We start from the raw sequence: 18,005 nt of genomic DNA, 5'->3' as shown, positions 1-18,005 counted from the left end.
AACACACACTGTCAATGTTCACATTTTCCTATCTAAATTGAGTTCCTTTTATCCAAATGGTGTTTGATTGATAAGCGACAAATATTTGCAAGTTGGCTTTAATTTGATAAACTAAATTTCATATTTATTAGTTTTCGCCCATTGGAATTACTCCTTTTGATGTTTAAAGTGTTCTTTATTATTGCTAGCTTAGAGCTTGCTATGAAGGTGGAAAGTGTTTATTCATTTTTTTACAAACATACGTTTCGTAAACTTAAGACTTTTATTTGTCTGAATCCCGTAGGAGAAATATTTATAGGTAAACATTTATTTTAGGACTGAAATCGTGTCACTATTAAACATTATATATGGTGCATTATTGACGGACACTTTCAGTCGGCTTCACATAATTGATAGACGAAATATTTAATTTTAAATTTTAACTAAAGCTATTTTAAAACTGAAATTACGATTAATTAATTGCGTGTCATTTAGTTCAGCGACAAATATTTCATACTTATAATTATAATATAAAAATAAGGGGATTCGGTTTAACTGCCAATGAACATGATGAGACAACAATCAAAGAACGTTGAAATGAAGTGGATGTTAGCAATTTTGCAGGCAACCGTACGGCCTTCAACAATGAGAAAAAACAGTACAACTAATCGCCTACAGAAGGCCCTGAAATGTAAAATGGGAAACAATTCATTCAAGAAAATGAATGGCCTAATTCATAATACTATATTTGGCTTATTCATACTCGTGTATATACTAAATAAGTATTAATCATTTAATTGAGAGGGAAAAAATGAAAATTAACGAATTTTAACCTTTAAATATTTGTAACGGGTTCTGTATTTCTATATCCAATATGATTTCTAGGAGACTGTATTGCTCAGGGACTATTCATCTATATTAGCATCAGCTTAATTGAATTCAATATAGACCCTTTACAGATCCTTATATAAACATACAGGTTCATGACATTATTTTGGTATTTTTTAGCCCTGCATGCATGCATGCACCATCTGTAAGTAGCTTGAAATTTTAAAGGCACCAGTCTTTTTTATTTGAAGTCGGACTTTTCCGGATTTAATAGAAGCTAGGGATTTGAATTTCACTAAACGGGAAACCAAAGACCTGGTCATGAAATATTAACCAAATTATAGAGAATAAACTGATGGAACAATATGTTCTCCGAGTGTTTGGCATTCATTTTTATAATTTAACTTAAAAGGATCTTGTCGATAAAATAATTCTCTATTTATCTGTGCGATGATTCACACTAAAAAATCCAAAATGAACACCCATTTTTTTTGGCATTCGTTAGAAGACTTAGAAGAGAACACGAAAAGATATATAAGAGGAGACACCCTCTAATCGCACAATTTTGTTACACAAAACCAGCAGCGGTTTTTAGGCCTTTAAAATCTGGACCTATTTTTATCTTTTGATTCGGATAATGATGTAACATATACAATTAAGAAATAATATAAGTTGTTTTGCACGTGAGGAGTACAAGGAGTATGAATAATAAAATTATTTTAGATAATAGTTACGGGCAATACTTCCTTTCATACTGTTTTGTATTTGCTAGGTTTTTGAAATGTATGTGGTTCTTCAGAAATTTACACAAAAGGAATTTCGTGACCTTCATGTTATTTTTTTTATTTAGGCCAACATCAAAAGACACAATGAATTAAAACAAACATTCAATACGTAATCACATCTACAAAATGTATAAAACTTCATAAAGTAAATAGTCCCGTGTCGAGACGGGGATAAATTCAAGCCAGTCTTCTGAATTTATCCCTACACATTATATGCAAGAAAAAAATGTGAGATATAAAAAAAAAGGCTTCTGCTCGCATGGTTCATGTATTCAGACAGCACAGGACAATGATATGAGGCTAAAATATCCCGACATTATTCGCCTCCTTTTGTATCGGTAATTGTTATATCAAAATGTTACTTATAGAAAAATAAAAGTTCTTGGACATGGATAAAAAAAACCGATTATAACTGACGCTTTATTACCCTTTTAGAAGAAATGATGTACGAAACCCTTTCATACAGTGGCGAGAAGAATATTGTCACGAACAACTTTGTGCTATATATTGCATTTTTTTAATAAATTTTATAAAGTTATTTCTTATGGGATGTCAATCAACCAAAAGATTTATTTGTTATCACATATCTATTTGTTTATCAGATTATATTTATCACTGAACAACTATCTTTTACTGGAGATATAAACATTATTTTTTATCCTGAAATTTGCCATATATTTTACCAAAATTGGTTTGAAAAATATTATTATAGATGTCCACATCAGTAGAAAATAAAAACGATCAAAGATAAAATTATGACCATATAAACAAACGTATTTCCGGCAATTCCGCGTCTTTCAACATAAGGTTTGGTAAAAATCCGCCCATAAATACCCTAAAATATCTTTTTAAAAACTGTTATGATATGAAAATATGTAGCAAAAAATTGTAGGCGGCGCATAATACTTTAAAAAATTCTCTCTCAATTAAAAAAGATATTTTTATAATTGCACGAATTCAACAGCATTTTGAAAAAATATCAGTTTACTTTACATTTGTGAATCTCCTTGGTTCATCAAGATGCAAATTTGTATAAAAAGATTTTACAGTTGGAAAGCAAGTCATTGGAAACGTCCGTTGTCGTCAAGCTTTATCAGCAACAATAGCAGGGGGAATTAATTAGGTGGCGCTATGTACAGTCGTCCGTAACGTCAAAAAGTCCGCCAAATCAATCGGCTAAAAGATTGACGTTTAAAGTATTTTTTGCAACTTGTCATGCTTTTATTACAATTAAATTTTAAAATTTGTAGGTTTTGTGACCAATATAATTTCTTTACGACATACAAACATTACAAAAAATAGCTTGTTATTGCTATTCCTTTATCCTGTCAGTTCTAAACAAAATTAGCCATCTTTTTTGTTCGCCAAAAAAATCGATTTTTCCTAATTTGACGTTTGCGTATCCAAATACAGAAAAGAACGGTTATAATCTTAAATGAAACCGAGAGACCTATTTCAAATTTATACACTGTTTTGAAGCCATCATTTTTTACTTTTATACATCAATTTTAGTGACCACCAGCCATGTCAATTTTTATCTGGTTTTAGCTACGTTTCTACTTCAAAACAGTAAAGTTTAGCTTCTTTTCATTATACCCCCGCTTTAAAAAAGGGGGGGTATACTGTTTTACCTCTGTCTGTCAGTCCGTCCATCAGTCCGTCCGTCAGTCCGTCCGTCAGTCAGTCAGTCAGTCCGTCCCATGAAACTTTCGTCACATTTTTCTCAGGAACTACACATCCACCCTTTCTGTAATTTGGTATCAACATTTATATATGTCAGCCATACCGTGTGATGCGTTTTCAGATTCATCACTCAAAAACTTCCTGTTTACCGAACACTTGTCTGATTTTACACATGATAGCCAAGTTGAAAATTTTCGTCACATTTTTCTCAGGAACTACAATACAAGGATTTCTGAAATTTGGTTTCAGGATTTATATAAGTCAGCTATACCGTGTGATGCGTTTTCAGATTCATCACTCGACTACTTCCTGTTTACCGAACACTTGTATGATTTTACACATGATAACCAAGTTAAAAATTTTCGTCACATTTTTCTCAGGAACTACAATACAAGGATTTCTGAAATTTGGTTTCAGGATTTTTATAAGTCAGCTATACCGTGTGATGCGTTTTCAGATTCATCACTCGACAACTTCCTGTTTACCGAACACTTGCATATTTTTACACTATTAATATTATCCACTTGCGGCGGGGGTATCATCAGTGAGCAGTAGCTCGCAGTTTCACTTGTTGTACCTGTTTCAAAGTGCTCTAAAATACTGATTTGATTAAAGACATGAAAATTTTGATTAAAAGTTGTGGATTTTCACAATTCCATACGATACTTGTATTTTAAAGTAACTAAAACCCCTTTTGATCCCCTACACAAATTGACGGTGACATTGTTTTCTTTTTTCAACATACGTCATGTAACGTTTATAACAAAATATGTGTCAGGGTCATGTGCATAGTAAAAATTTACACATTGGAAAAGTGAAACAACAAACAAAGATCTTCTTTATTGCGTTTAAAGCTAAACGTCTTGGAAAATTCTGACAGATCTGACAAGCTATTGATAGCCTACTGTATGGATGGACAAAAGCACAAAAATAGCAATAGAAAATGCATTGCAAAGAAAATTCTGTAGGAAAAAAACATATGAAAAAAGAAAATGAAGATCAGTTAATAAAATCTTGCTTATATTATTATCTCTTTACTTAGTAAGCTATATTTCCATTCTCAATTTTATAGTAATAAGAGCAAAAACTAGCTAATCAAGCCAAGTCAGCCAAACAAGAAGTTTATTCATAGAGATGTGCGTGTGTTCTTACAAAATTGAATTTATTCAAATGGCAAATTCTTGTCAACTTTTGATCATTATTGAAGTAAAATGCACAAAATTTGTCCCACCAGTTTCATTTCATTTCCTATTACTAGTTTTCAGGTAAAGTATATGTACAATACTTTGTTTATAAATATGTAATTATTTAAAGAAGCTGATACAGCAACCTGTTTAAGAGAGGAAGCCCCATTTTTTCCAAAAAGTTTACTTTCATAATCTATAAAATAGTCTGAGAAATAAAACAAAGGGCTACTATGCAAGCTAATCTAATAGTTTAATTTTACAATAATAATGATTCTGAAATTCAAAATTGTGTCACTTTCACTTATAATTTAAAGCATATATTTTTTTTACTGAATTTCTGTCAATATTTTTGGTATAAAACTTATAAATCCCTTTTTTGTATTTTACTGTTCAACTTAGAAACATAGGCTTGAGTTTAAAGGCTCTTAACAGTTTTGACTGGTGATATTAAGGGGAGATAACCACTTGCACAAATCGGCATAAAAACCACCGCTTCAGTTGGAAATCAATTTGACGTTTGCGTATCCAACATTCTATTGCCGAGATATTCATATCGAGTGTTTGTCTTAATGAGATGCTTTATTAAATTTAAATTCAGCCCATCATTTTTAGTTTCCTCGTAAATTTATATTTAGATTTTTCGTTCAGGAGACTTGACAATTTTCACCCAAACTCCAAGTTTGCAGATAAATTAAAGAATAAAGGACTTTGATTTGATGTGTGAGCTTTGACGAGAATAAACTATGGATCCTCAAGATTAGTTAGGTCAATAAGTTTTTATTACGACAATAGTATTCAGTGAGTTAAAATGAGGTTTGTCTCATCCGTTTTTTTACTGAATTTTCACGGTCACGTGACTCTATTGTTGCTGATAAACTTGGGGTCAAACCGTGACCTGCTTTCCAACTGTTAATCAGTCAATAAAGAATAATCAAAATGTTCTCCTGGTCACCGCCCTTGTGAATGCCGTTCGTGTAGAAAAAAACTACTTTATAAATCAATATGAAAAATAACGCCAAAAAGACGACGTCAAAAGAATTCGGCACTGGCGACGTCAAATTGTTATACACCTTATCGCTATTCCCGGCTGACCCGTCCGCTTGAACTTTTGACGTCAACAACAATCACTTTTCCATTGTGGCGTCAGACATTTTGTTTTATGACGTCAAAATTTTACGGGAACCTGTGTGATTTCTAGCAATGGCGGACAAATAGCGATAAGGTGTATTGCCTATAGACGTATTTACACTTGTATCGTTTATTGCGCATGTCACCGGAAGCACCGCGGGTCAAAAGGTCATTTGGAGACGGAAGCTAATCCCATGACAACTTCTAAACAAGCATCAGCGCAGCACCAAAACTAATCGATAAACAGTAATACTACAACTTCAAAGTTAATATCTGTAACTATTTATTCAATTTTAATTTATGGCAGAATCACTAGATGAGTTTAATACTTGGAAAGTTTCCTCACTTAAAGAATTTCTTAGTCTTCGTGGACTTTCAGGTGAAGGTACCAAAGCCGAACTTGTTGCTCTGACATATGCGGCGAGTCGATTGTCATTACCTTGTGTGCCATCCCAATCAGAAGTATTAAGGCTTAATAAAGAAGATTATGATAAAATTCTCTCTACACAAGACATTCCCGACCCATTGGCTTTGTCAGAAAAGTGGTGTGACGAGAAAGAGGGTATAGCACACTGGCCACCTACCTTTTTATCAGACATTATTTCTTATATAAATACTGTGAACCCCACCATCGGAATAGTTAACAAATACCTCAGTGAATATAAGGTTGGCAAAGCCTATGAGTACTTCAAAAGTGACTGGTTGAAGGAGGTATTTTACCACAACATTAAGAGAGACCATCCATCCTGTTTACTCAGAGCTAAATGTACCCCATCACAAAGACTATCTGATACAGACCATGATGTATGGGCCTGCATTGATAAAGAATCTGGAGATGTCAAAGCTGCTTACTGTACTTGCACGGCTGGGTAGGTATAATTTATTTTCATGCATATATATAACATGTAGATGGAGAGTTGTCCAATTGCCACTCATACCACATCTCTTTAAAAATGTTCTATAATAACCATGAATCAGGGACTATTATACTAATATTATCACAATAGTCCCAGCATTAATGAACAAAATAAGAAGGTTAAATGGTTCCATGGCATTCATTCATTATAACACTGTATAAATAAGGGAACTTAGCAACATACATGTGTACATGTATGGTGTACAAGATAACTTTAATCCATACATGTAGTTCTGTTATATATATACTAGTATTGCAATTTAAAAATAAATTTAATTTTGTGTGTGATTTCTGTTGTATATCTTTATTATTACACAGGATACATTTCAAATGTCTGTGTATCATGTGTATTGCAAAGGTTTTGTTTATGTTTCAGTTCATACTCTTCTTTACATTTTTGTACAATTGGCCAATTTAAGTACTTCACTTCAAAATTGATAACAGTTTTATGGCATATTTTTATTAATATTTAGTTTAATAAATATATTTAAAAATAACAGAATCTTAACAAATTTTGTCAACAGAAATAACACAAATGGAAAACTGACATGGTTACGATAACATAACACTAGATACATGTAAACATTTTTGTACAACATCTTAACCAAAAGCTTACATAAAATTAAATAAAAAATATGACTACCTCTTATTAAACAAGACGTTTAAAATTTGCTTAAATTTCAGACTTGGTCAGACATGTAATCATGTAGCAGGATTGCTCTTCAGGATTGAATCAGCAAACAGACTTGGCTTAACAAGTTGCACTTCCTCAAAAAGCAAATGGACCGTTCCAAATGAAAAGAGTGAACTACACCATAAGCCACTGGTTGAAATAGACATTGTGAAGTCAAGACATGGTAGAAGTAAGTTTCATGGTAACAAGATCATATTTTTTTGCTCTCCAGTCCAAATGTCAAGATAATTTACACATTGAAATATAATGTATGTTTTGATATTTATGTTCAAGGACACAATTATTTTTATTTATGGTAAGAGGATTAAATAAAAAAAAATGTTACATCCAAATTGCATTAGAATAGTAATTAATATTGTGCCTAAGGAAATTCAAGGGCAATTTTAAAGAGTGGTTGAATATCCATTGCAAAATACAGCATGTTCAGTCAAGTCACTTTTTTTTTGCTTATTTTAGTTGGTTTTATTTAATTTAGAACACAGCAGACCACTTGTTAATACAAGCAAGAGGAATTACAGACCAGTTGCAGAGATACAAGATATTGATCAGCTTATCCAAAACCTGAAAGCAGTTACACCAAATTCTTGTATGTTTAAAGGTATGTTTTATTTAAATTTTTAAATGTTTATCACATGCTTATGTTTGTGTCAAAGTGTTATGCTAGCAACCCATTGAAAAAAAAGTACCTAAAAGATACTGTGGTTCATGAAATTACTTATCAATACAACTAGTCTACAGGTTAAATCCAATGCAATGAATTATTGTACTCAGTCATAAAACTGTACACATTATTGACAGTACAACACTTGTGGTCAAAGACAATAAAAAAAAAAAGAAATGTTAAACTGCATTATAGAATCAATGATATAAAACAGCTAGACAAATTGTTAAAAGGGAAGATAATTTCATAATATAAGGATTACTTCCCTTTGTGCATCAGAATGTGACTGTAATATAGAAATTTTTCAAGAATATTAGAAAATCATAGAACAATGTACATGTACACTAAGACTTGTAAAAAGTATTAAAGAAGAAATGGTTTTGGTCCATGAATGATTTATTCCTTAACTGTCCAGGCAATTAATCCCAACCAAAATTGCTCCCAAGCTCCTTTTTTTCGGTGTTCATATAATTCCAAAGATATATCCTCAACTTCTTGTTCTGAATAAGAAAATTGCTGACTTTGGTACTGTTTAAAATTATTTCCAATTTGTAAACCCAAAGCCTTCACAGTGCCTAAAATGAGGAATAAATTTATGTGTTCTTTTTTAGGTTTTCCTGATGAAAAAGCAGAACAACCAGCAGCTGTGACTATGGATACATCACATGCAGAAAATGTGTCTGAAGTTTCTCTGGAACCGCCTCTTATTTTTGATGTCTCAAAACATTTTTTACCTACCATTGTGCACCACTTCAAGGCAACAAAGGACAATTTACATTTGAATTTCATGGATTTTATTCCAGAACTTACTGATGAAGAACAGTTATCTATCAACTTTTCAACTTTAGGTCAATTTCAAAATCCTGAATGGGTACAGATAAGGGAAGGCAGGATAACAGCCTCAAATTTTTATGCTGTGTACACCAGAGTAAACTCTGTATTAAAAAAACCTGGAGAGAATGTTGATAATTTACTTGGTATGTTGTGTGGTTATTCGAAACCCAATGCAAATATAAAGTCACTGAAATATGGCCGTGAAATGGAACCTGAGGCAAAGAAAATTTATTATCAACAATATATTTGTAATCATCAAAATGTTATATTGTCTGATTGTGGCATATTTCTAAATAAGCGTTGTTCATACCTTGCTGCATCCCCAGATGCTCTTGTAACATGTTCATGTTGTGGTGATGGTGTATTGGAAGTGAAATGTTTATGCATTGAAGAGTGTAAAAAATGTTCAGGGTTTTGTCATTGTACTCTTCCAAATTGTTTGTATCACACAGATGGAAAGTTATCTCTTAAGCATAATCATAAATATTTTGCTCAAGTTCAAGCTCAAATGGCATTTTGTAACAGGCAATGGTGTGATTTTTTTATACATACATGTAATGGTACTTTTATAGAAAGAATTGTATTTGACCAAATGTACACTGAACAATTAATCACAAATGTCAAACATTTTTTTGCAAAATACATGGTACCAGAGTTATTAAGTCAAAGCCTGAAAGAAAAAATGTCAATTACATCAGTTAATGTTGGTGAAGATATTACAGGAAGCATTTTTTTCTGTCCTGTTTGCAAATCAGTTATTAAAGAGCAAGAAAATATTAACAGCTTCTCTAAAAGAAGTATTTGTTGTGATAAATGTAACAAATGGTATCATTTCAAATGTATAAAAATGACAAAAACCCTTTTAGATAAATGTAAGAATAAAGAATGGTTTTGTCAAAACTGTGAATAAAATTAGTAACTTTTGAGTTATTTCCCTTTAACTACATAATGTAAAGTCATCCTGCTATAGTTCTTTCTTACTAAATTTCCAAAGTCAAGTAATTATAATATTTCAAACATTATTTTCCTTTTCAAATGTAAAATCTGAAGTAAAAAAGAAGGATTTGGATTTGAAATGTTTCAGTACTCATACAAGTATTTTTACAATGATACATTTTGTATATACAAAAGTAATACAAACTCATTAATTTTGTTTTGAAAATCCTCAAATTTTAATACAGATGCAATCAATTCACCATTTTTTTGCTTCTTGAATATTGATGAGGTTATTTATGTATGCTTCTTTAAATACACATTAAATAAGAGTTATTGTAGGATGACTGTCATACTATAGATGTACATGTATTTAGTATATTGTATTACTAGTGGACAAGAATGATATGTACATGTAATAATTAAATCCAATTTTCTAGGTCATACATGTACTTCTAACAGGAAGTTGTAAGATTATAAAAGGCACAATACAACTAAAAAGAAACCCATCAGCAGTTATAGTATTAAAAGTTACTATTTTTTTTCCAAAATTTTCTGGCATTCATATTGATGAAACAACTAAATCAAGATTCATTATTGGCAAGTTCAGAGACAAATTCTGATCATGACTTCAAGATAAATTTAAATATAATGTCAATTAAGTAATATTTCAGCAATCATGTTAATATGCCATGGATGGCTATCACCTGAAACATTTTAAATAATGAAGGCATGCAATTTAATAAAAATCATATCTAAATTTATGTAAACAGCAGAAGAAGAAATACAATAAAAGATATGATGAATTTGAAACAGTAAATAACACAGACTTGGTTATTCATATCGTGGTAAAGGGGGGTACAGGTTACAAAGACCTGCTATTGACCTAATAATTTCATCTAAATGCTGCAAAAGTGTTAAAGGTAACTCAAATTTAAGAATTCTGAAACATTTCATTCTTCTTATTGCTTGTTCTACATGAATGCGTCTGTTTGCAATATCTTTCGTAAATTGTACCTCATTCTTAGACATTTGAGACACACCACGTCTACCAGGGGGCACTAACAGTTCAGCCGAGAGTAGTGCAAGTTCTTCTCTAATCTGAAAACCCCTATCGGCCATAACCTTATCATAAGGCTCTATGATTTGTAGAAACCCACTGTTGTTGGTTATGAATTTGTCACTTGCCCTTCCTCCATATGCTTGAGAAACATAATTAATCATTCCAGATGGAGTGATACTAACTAGAAACTTTGCTGTTTGGTGGTGTTTGTAGTCACTCCAAGTAAGGGCCTGAACTTCTAAATTATTTGGTCTTTCAATAAAAACCTCAGTACAGTCTATAATATGACGAACATCTTGGTACCTATTGTTTTTAAATGATGGTGGTAAACCTGCCCTTACAACCTCTTTTGAAGGGTTAGAAACAAATTGTCCAAGTATACTGGAAAGCACTCTTATCCATGTTGTAAAGACACTTGAAACTGTTGCTGTGGATATACCAAATCGATCAGCTAGATCTTCCGACAACAAGCCTAGTCTTAATTTCATTAATGTTAACAAAAATTCTTGACGGAAAGATAATCTTCGCTTGAAAGTTCTAAAATTAGCTTTATATTTCAATGGATTAGCAACACGCCTAGGTCCACGCCAATATGTCATTTTTTTTACCACTGGCTCAATAAAAGAAAATAGCGTTTCAAAAACTGCTACAGTTGGTATACCCGTGTAAAATTTCACCTTACGGTCACTGTTCAGCACTGTTTGAGTATTAAAGGTGTTTTTTTTTACATTTTCATTTAAGTTTGCCTTGTGAACTACCAAATTTTTTTTTAATCTATTAATTTCTTGTTTAAGTTCTGCAATTTTTATGTCTCTACTCATACAACCTTCACAATTTATAAAATAGTCATGATCACAGTTACTTGTGTTTAGATCTTCAGCATTAGAAATGAAAGATTCATTCTGAAGCTCATGTGACCCATATGCATACAAATTCAAGGCTAAATCATGGTCACAGTTACTTGTGACAAGTTCCTCTAGAACAGAACTATCAGGTGTAGAATGTTCAATCTGAAGCACTGATGACGTACATGTGGGAACATCCATAGGTTCAGTGTGAAAAGATACATCTTTAATATCATGTCGTGGCTTTTTAACAGGGGATTGATTTTGAATCAAACTCCGGTCTAGAGGTGGACGACGCGCACGAGATCTTTTAATAGGATCATACCCAAGTTTAAGAGTTGGATAGGGATTTGCATCAGAAGGGTGACCATCAATAAAATGTTCTGAGCATACTCTTGAATCATAATTTGGTTCCCAAATCTTGCCTTTTTTTTTGCTGTCTATTTATTGCTTTAATCCACAATTTTCTGTTCTCAAGATCTTTAGTTGGGAAGGGAAAGAGCGTAAAAGGTGGTTCACATATGCAACGACATGTGCCTTTATTACAGTCATGAATATCACAGTGAATTTCCCTCCATTTTATTAATTTTTTTCCATTTTGTGTACATCCGAACACAGCACAATTCCTTTTAGCCATTTCATTTGAAGAAAAACATAATTAACAAACTGAACATCTAATAAACACATGCAACATACCCCTTTTGTAAGAGCTGTCAAAGTATAAAAGCAACGAAAATGTCAAATTAACCAATAAATCAAACTAGATATTTTATAAATTTATTTTTGTTGTTATATAATTTCTGAATATGAATAGTAGACGAAGCATTTTATCAACCATAACTGTTCTGTTATAAAATACATGTATACTTGATACAATGTATAACAAATTATAGTATTTTGTTCATGTTTATCAATATTATGAAATACATTTCTGATAACTTTTACAGTGGTTGTACTGGTTTTATATTGCATGTGCAAAGATGTTTACATGTACAAGATTAAAGTTTTATTGTTAAGTATGTTTTGTGTTAATTATTGAACTAACCGAATATTCTGGTATTGTGTTTCGGAGGTATTGGATATAGTTAGTATCATGCTCATGGACACTTGATAAATTATATTTAATTCTGTAGAGGCTACATTATTAAAACAGTATAGTTGTAAAAAAGACTGACATGTCGTGCAAGAGAAAACAGGGTCCCATTCTATTTCAAATGAAATAATGAGCAAGACCTTTATACATATCAAATATATTTGCCACTACAGGTATTATCTTTGTATTTGATATTACCATACACACAAAAATTTATAGCATACATTTAATGTGTAAGCTACCCTATAGTAATAGAGAGAAAAACAAGTGTACTTTGTACCAAACATTGTCGGTTGGGAATTAAAACTGTTTCATCCCTGCCAAGGGTAATCGTCAGGTGGCTTACGGCTACCACTACAGTTTTTGTTGCGTTGGTGACATGACCACAGAATTTGTCTGCTGATAGTGATTTTGTTTGGCATTTTTATTTCATGATGATGGTATAATAATGAACCATTAACAAGCACCTGAGTCTGGAGGAAACACTTTTAAGAAATAACCCCATTCAGTTTATTGCTACACCTTTTCCAGGAACTTTGATGCCAGTCCCAACACTGATAGTGATAGTAATGATAGCCCCTTCTTTCATAATATTTCAGTTTTTTCTCTCAGACTAAACTTACAATTGAAAGGTTTTCACCCCATAAACAAATCAAAATAATTAAAACCCAGTATATTCTGCAATAGAAGGCCGTTTGTTTTATAAGTAGAAGAATGGTCTGAATCGAAATTGTATCATATGTTTACATAATTTTCACTTCCACGACCTTCAAGGTTAGACGTAAGTTTTAACCAGGGTCCACGGTTTCAACTTGCTTTTATCTTTTCGTGCTTTCAAATATATATAATTACATTAGATGTATGTTTCATTACAATACGTTATTCTGATTGGCTAACTGCACATCATGTGTTATTCCTTAAGCAGTTGTATCACTCAATAAAACTTCTCATTCATGATGACACGAGGTCCCACAATAAAGTGCACAGGTAAATAAAATAAAAACTTGATAAAAGGCGTTGTTTTCATGATCCAATAGGTAAAAATGTAATTATAAGTATTGAATGCTTTTTTTTGTAACTTTATAGGGTTGTAAAAGCGTTGACCGTGCGCACATTTTAAGTATGAAGCGCTTCCGCGCTTCATACAAAATGTACTTCGGTCAACGCTTTTACACCCCAATAAATTTACAAAAAAGAGCATTCAATTCTTAAATATTTCACTTGTGAAACAACTTACGAGTATGCAATGTTAAAAGTATAATAGTTGAGCATTGTTATTGCGTGCTATCGACGTGAAAAATATAAAGAAGTTGTCTTGATCATCAAGTTGATGTACAATCCAATCATTATGGCCGCCAATATTGTTTCCGTCTCCAAATGACCTATTGACCGGAATAAATTAAAGATGGCGGACTAATTTGCATACAAGTGTCCCCGGCGAATATGAGCTCCCCGCTCTAGTAATAGGAAATGAAATGAAACTGGTGGGACAAATTTTGTGCATTTTACTTCAATAATGATCAAAAGTTGACAAGAATTTGCCATTTGAATAAATTCAATTTTGTAAGAACGCACGCACATCTCTATGAATAAACTTCTTGTTTGGCTGACTTGGCTTGATTAGCTAGTTTTTGCTCTTATTACTATAAAATTGAGAATGGAAATTTAGCTTACTAAGTAAAGAGATAATAATATAAGCAAGATTTTATTAACTGACCTTCATTTTCTGAACCGGAACTTCTGTATTTCATCAACAACGTCACGTCACAACCATGACAACGTGTAGTAACAATGGTCAAACTTTTATGAATTTAAATGTATTATAACTTCGCGATCAAAAATCGGTAAAATATGTAAGAAAATAGACTTTTATTAAAACAGGTTAATTAATCACGCCATTTTCAGTTAAAATCTTGTTGGTGCTATTATACTTGTACTCAACTTCCAAGCAAGGACCGAAGCTCATAAACTCGGCACTCTTCTGTGTCTTTACCTTCAGCCTACACATGCAAGTGTTAAAGGGGGGAACATTGAAGCCAAAGCGACACATATGTCGTTCTAGTGTTGATGCCAATATACGTCGTTTGGGGGTTTGATGCCAAGGCGACATATATGTCGTTTCAACAATAGTGTATACTATAAATCAAAATTTTGCAATCTTCACTTCAGTAAATATTTAAACCTTTATAACATTGTTGACCATCGGTCATCTTAGTGTATTTTGAAGTCATTATGACGTTATAATTATGGCAAAAGTAAATTGAATATTCTTTCTCAGAAAAAAAATCACATTAACAAGCGGCAAACGGCAACGTTGGTTTTTATATTTGCAGATCTTTGCAAGCACATGACACTGGTGCTGAAATTTAGTGATTGACATAAGAGCTGGAAACACAAGATAATTGAATAAAACCGGGTCACCCTTTTTTTGCATCGTTACTTATTAGACTTACATAATTAAAAACACTTTATTGACGCATTTCCGACATATTCGATAAACTGTGTGTTGAAAACTATGATGACTTATAAAGTTTCGCACATTACGTATGTACGAATATTAATGTTTAGATGTGTTTATCCTCTAAGACAGTCCGAAACAGGAAATCGGCCCGTCCACTCATGACAGAATAATGGCACAAGAAAACTCGATTATTAACACTGAAAAGAATGTTAAGATTTGGAGTTATGAAAATTTAGAAAAACACTAATTTTCAGCATGGAACTAAACAAAATTCACCTTAAATGATCGATAAAACACACACTGTCAATGTTCACATTTTCCTATCTAAATTGAGTTCCTTTTATCCAAATGGTGTTTGATTGATAAGCGACAAATATTTGCAAGTTGGCTTTAATTTGATAAACTAAATTTCATATTTATTAGTTTTCGCCCATTGGAATTACTCCTTTTGATGTTTAAAGTGTTCTTTATTATTGCTAGCTTAGAGCTTGCTATGAAGGTGGAAAGTGTTTATTCATTTTTTTACAAACATACGTTTCGTAAACTTAAGACTTTTATTTGTCTGAATCCCGTAGGAGAAATATTTATAGGTAAACATTTATTTTAGGACTGAAATCGTGTCACTATTAAACATTATATATGGTGCATTATTGACGGACACTTTCAGTCGGCTTCACATAATTGATAGACGAAATATTTAATTTTAAATTTTAACTAAAGCTATTTTAAAACTGAAATTACGATTAATTAATTGCGTGTCATTTAGTTCAGCGACAAATATTTCATACTTATAATTATAATATAAAAATAAGGGGATTCGGTTTAACTGCCAATGAACATGATGAGACAACAATCAAAGAACGTTGAAATGAAGTGGATGTTAGCAATTTTGCAGGCAACCGTACGGCCTTCAACAATGAGAAAAAACAGTACAACTAATCGCCTACAGAAGGCCCTGAAATGTAAAATGGGAAACAATTCATTCAAGAAAATGAATGGCCTAATTCATAATACTATATTTGGCTTATTCATACTCGTGTATATACTAAATAAGTATTAATCATTTAATTGAGAGGGAAAAAATGAAAATTAACGAATTTTAACCTTTAAATATTTGTAACGGGTTCTGTATTTCTATATCCAATATGATTTCTAGGAGACTGTATTGCTCAGGGACTATTCATCTATATTAGCATCAGCTTAATTGAATTCAATATAGACCCTTTACAGATCCTTATATAAACATACAGGTTCATGACATTATTTTGGTATTTTTTAGCCCTGCATGCATGCATGCACCATCTGTAAGTAGCTTGAAATTTTAAAGGCACCAGTCTTTTTTATTTGAAGTCGGACTTTTCCGGATTTAATAGAAGCTAGGGATTTGAATTTCACTTAACGGGAAACCAAAGACCTGGTCATGAAATATTAACCAAATTATAGAGAATAAACTGATGGAACAATATGTTCTCCGAGTGTTTGGCATTCATTTTTATAATTTAACTTAAAAGGATCTTGTCGATAAAATAATTCTCTATTTATCTGTGCGATGATTCACACTAAAAAATCCAAAATGAACACCCATTTTTTTTTGGCATTCGTTAGAAGACTTAGAAGAGAACACGAAAAGATATATAAGAGGAGACACCCTCTAATCGCACAATTTTGTTACACAAAACCAGCAGCGGTTTTTAGGCCTTTAAAATCTGGACCTATTTTTATCTTTTGATTCGGATAATGATGTAACATATACAATTAAGAAATAATATAAGTTGTTTTGCACGTGAGGAGTACAAGGAGTATGAATAATAAAATTATTTTAGATAATAGTTACGGGCAATACTTCCTTTCATACTGTTTTGTATTTGCTAGGTTTTTGAAATGTATGTGGTTCTTCAGAAATTTACACAAAAGGAATTTCGTGACCTTCATGTTATTTTTTTTATTTAGGCCAACATCAAAAGACACAATGAATTAAAACAAACATTCAATACGTAATCACATCTACAAAATGTATAAAACTTCATAAAGTAAATAGTCCCGTGTCGAGACGGGGATAAATTCAAGCCAGTCTTCTGAATTTATCCCTACACATTATATGCAAGAAAAAAATGTGAGATATAAAAAAAAAGGCTTCTGCTCGCATGGTTCATGTATTCAGACAGCACAGGACAATGATATGAGGCTAAAATATCCCGACATTATTCGCCTCCTTTTGTATCGGTAATTGTTATATCAAAATGTTACTTATAGAAAAATAAAAGTTCTTGGACATGGATAAAAAAACCGATTATAACTGACGCTTTATTACCCTTTTAGAAGAAATGATGTACGAAACCCTTTCATACAGTGGCGAGAAGAATATTGTCACGAACAACTTTGTGCTATATATTGCATTTTTTTAATAAATTTTATAAAGTTATTTCTTATGGGATGTCAATCAACCAAAAGATTTATTTGTTATCACATATCTATTTGTTTATCAGATTATATTTATCACTGAACAACTATCTTTTACTGGAGATATAAACATTATTTTTTATCCTGAAATTTGCCATATATTTTACCAAAATTGGTTTGAAAAATATTATTATAGATGTCCACATCAGTAGAAAATAAAAACGATCAAAGATAAAATTATGACCATATAAACAAACGTATTTCCGGCAATTCCGCGTCTTTCAACATAAGGTTTGGTAAAAATCCGCCCATAAATACCCTAAAATATCTTTTTAAAAACTGTTATGATATGAAAATATGTAGCAAAAAATTGTAGGCGGCGCATAATACTTTAAAAAATTCTCTCTCAATTAAAAAAGATATTTTTATAATTGCACGAATTCAACAGCATTTTGAAAAAATATCAGTTTACTTTACATTTGTGAATCTCCTTGGTTCATCAAGATGCAAATTTG

The 18,005-nt window shown here is 31.9% G+C and overlaps 2 protein-coding genes across 2 annotated transcripts; one reads left to right on the top strand and one right to left on the bottom strand.

Annotated features, from left to right (window-relative positions):
- Nucleotides 1-5,776: 5,776 nt before the first annotated feature.
- LOC139526807 (uncharacterized) lies at nt 5,777-9,679 on the top strand. Its single transcript, XM_071321961.1, has 4 exons — nt 5,777-6,459; nt 7,191-7,369; nt 7,676-7,798; nt 8,473-9,679. The coding sequence occupies exons 1-4, from the start codon at nt 5,891-5,893 to the stop codon at nt 9,603-9,605; spliced, it is 2,004 nt and encodes a 667-aa protein (XP_071178062.1). The 5' UTR covers nt 5,777-5,890; the 3' UTR covers nt 9,606-9,679.
- A 783-nt stretch (nt 9,680-10,462) lies between these two features.
- On the bottom strand, nt 10,463-11,737 carry LOC139526611 (uncharacterized). The gene has a single exon (XM_071321770.1). It carries the CDS (start codon nt 11,735-11,737, stop codon nt 10,463-10,465), a length of 1,275 nt encoding a protein of 424 aa, XP_071177871.1.
- Nucleotides 11,738-18,005: the final 6,268 nt, after the last annotated feature.

The sequence above is a fragment of the Mytilus edulis genome, chromosome 6 (genome assembly GCF_963676685.1).
Source record: "Mytilus edulis chromosome 6, xbMytEdul2.2, whole genome shotgun sequence".
Taxonomy (NCBI): Eukaryota; Metazoa; Mollusca; class Bivalvia; order Mytilida; family Mytilidae; genus Mytilus; species Mytilus edulis.
The sequence above is the reverse complement of the archived record's forward strand: the minus strand, read 5'-3'. Positions and strand labels throughout refer to the sequence as shown.

Coding starts and splice junctions, on each gene's coding strand:
- LOC139526807 (XM_071321961.1), top strand. CDS start 5,891: ATGGCAGAATCACTAGATGAGTTTAATACTTGGAAAGTTTCCTCACTT. Junction 6,460..7,190: donor TACTGTACTTGCACGGCTGG/GTAGGTATAATT, acceptor CTTAAATTTCAG/ACTTGGTCAGACATGTAATC. Junction 7,799..8,472: donor AAATTCTTGTATGTTTAAAG/GTATGTTTTATT, acceptor GTTCTTTTTTAG/GTTTTCCTGATGAAAAAGCA.
- LOC139526611 (XM_071321770.1), bottom strand. CDS start 11,737: ATGGATGTTCCCACATGTACGTCATCAGTGCTTCAGATTGAACATTCT.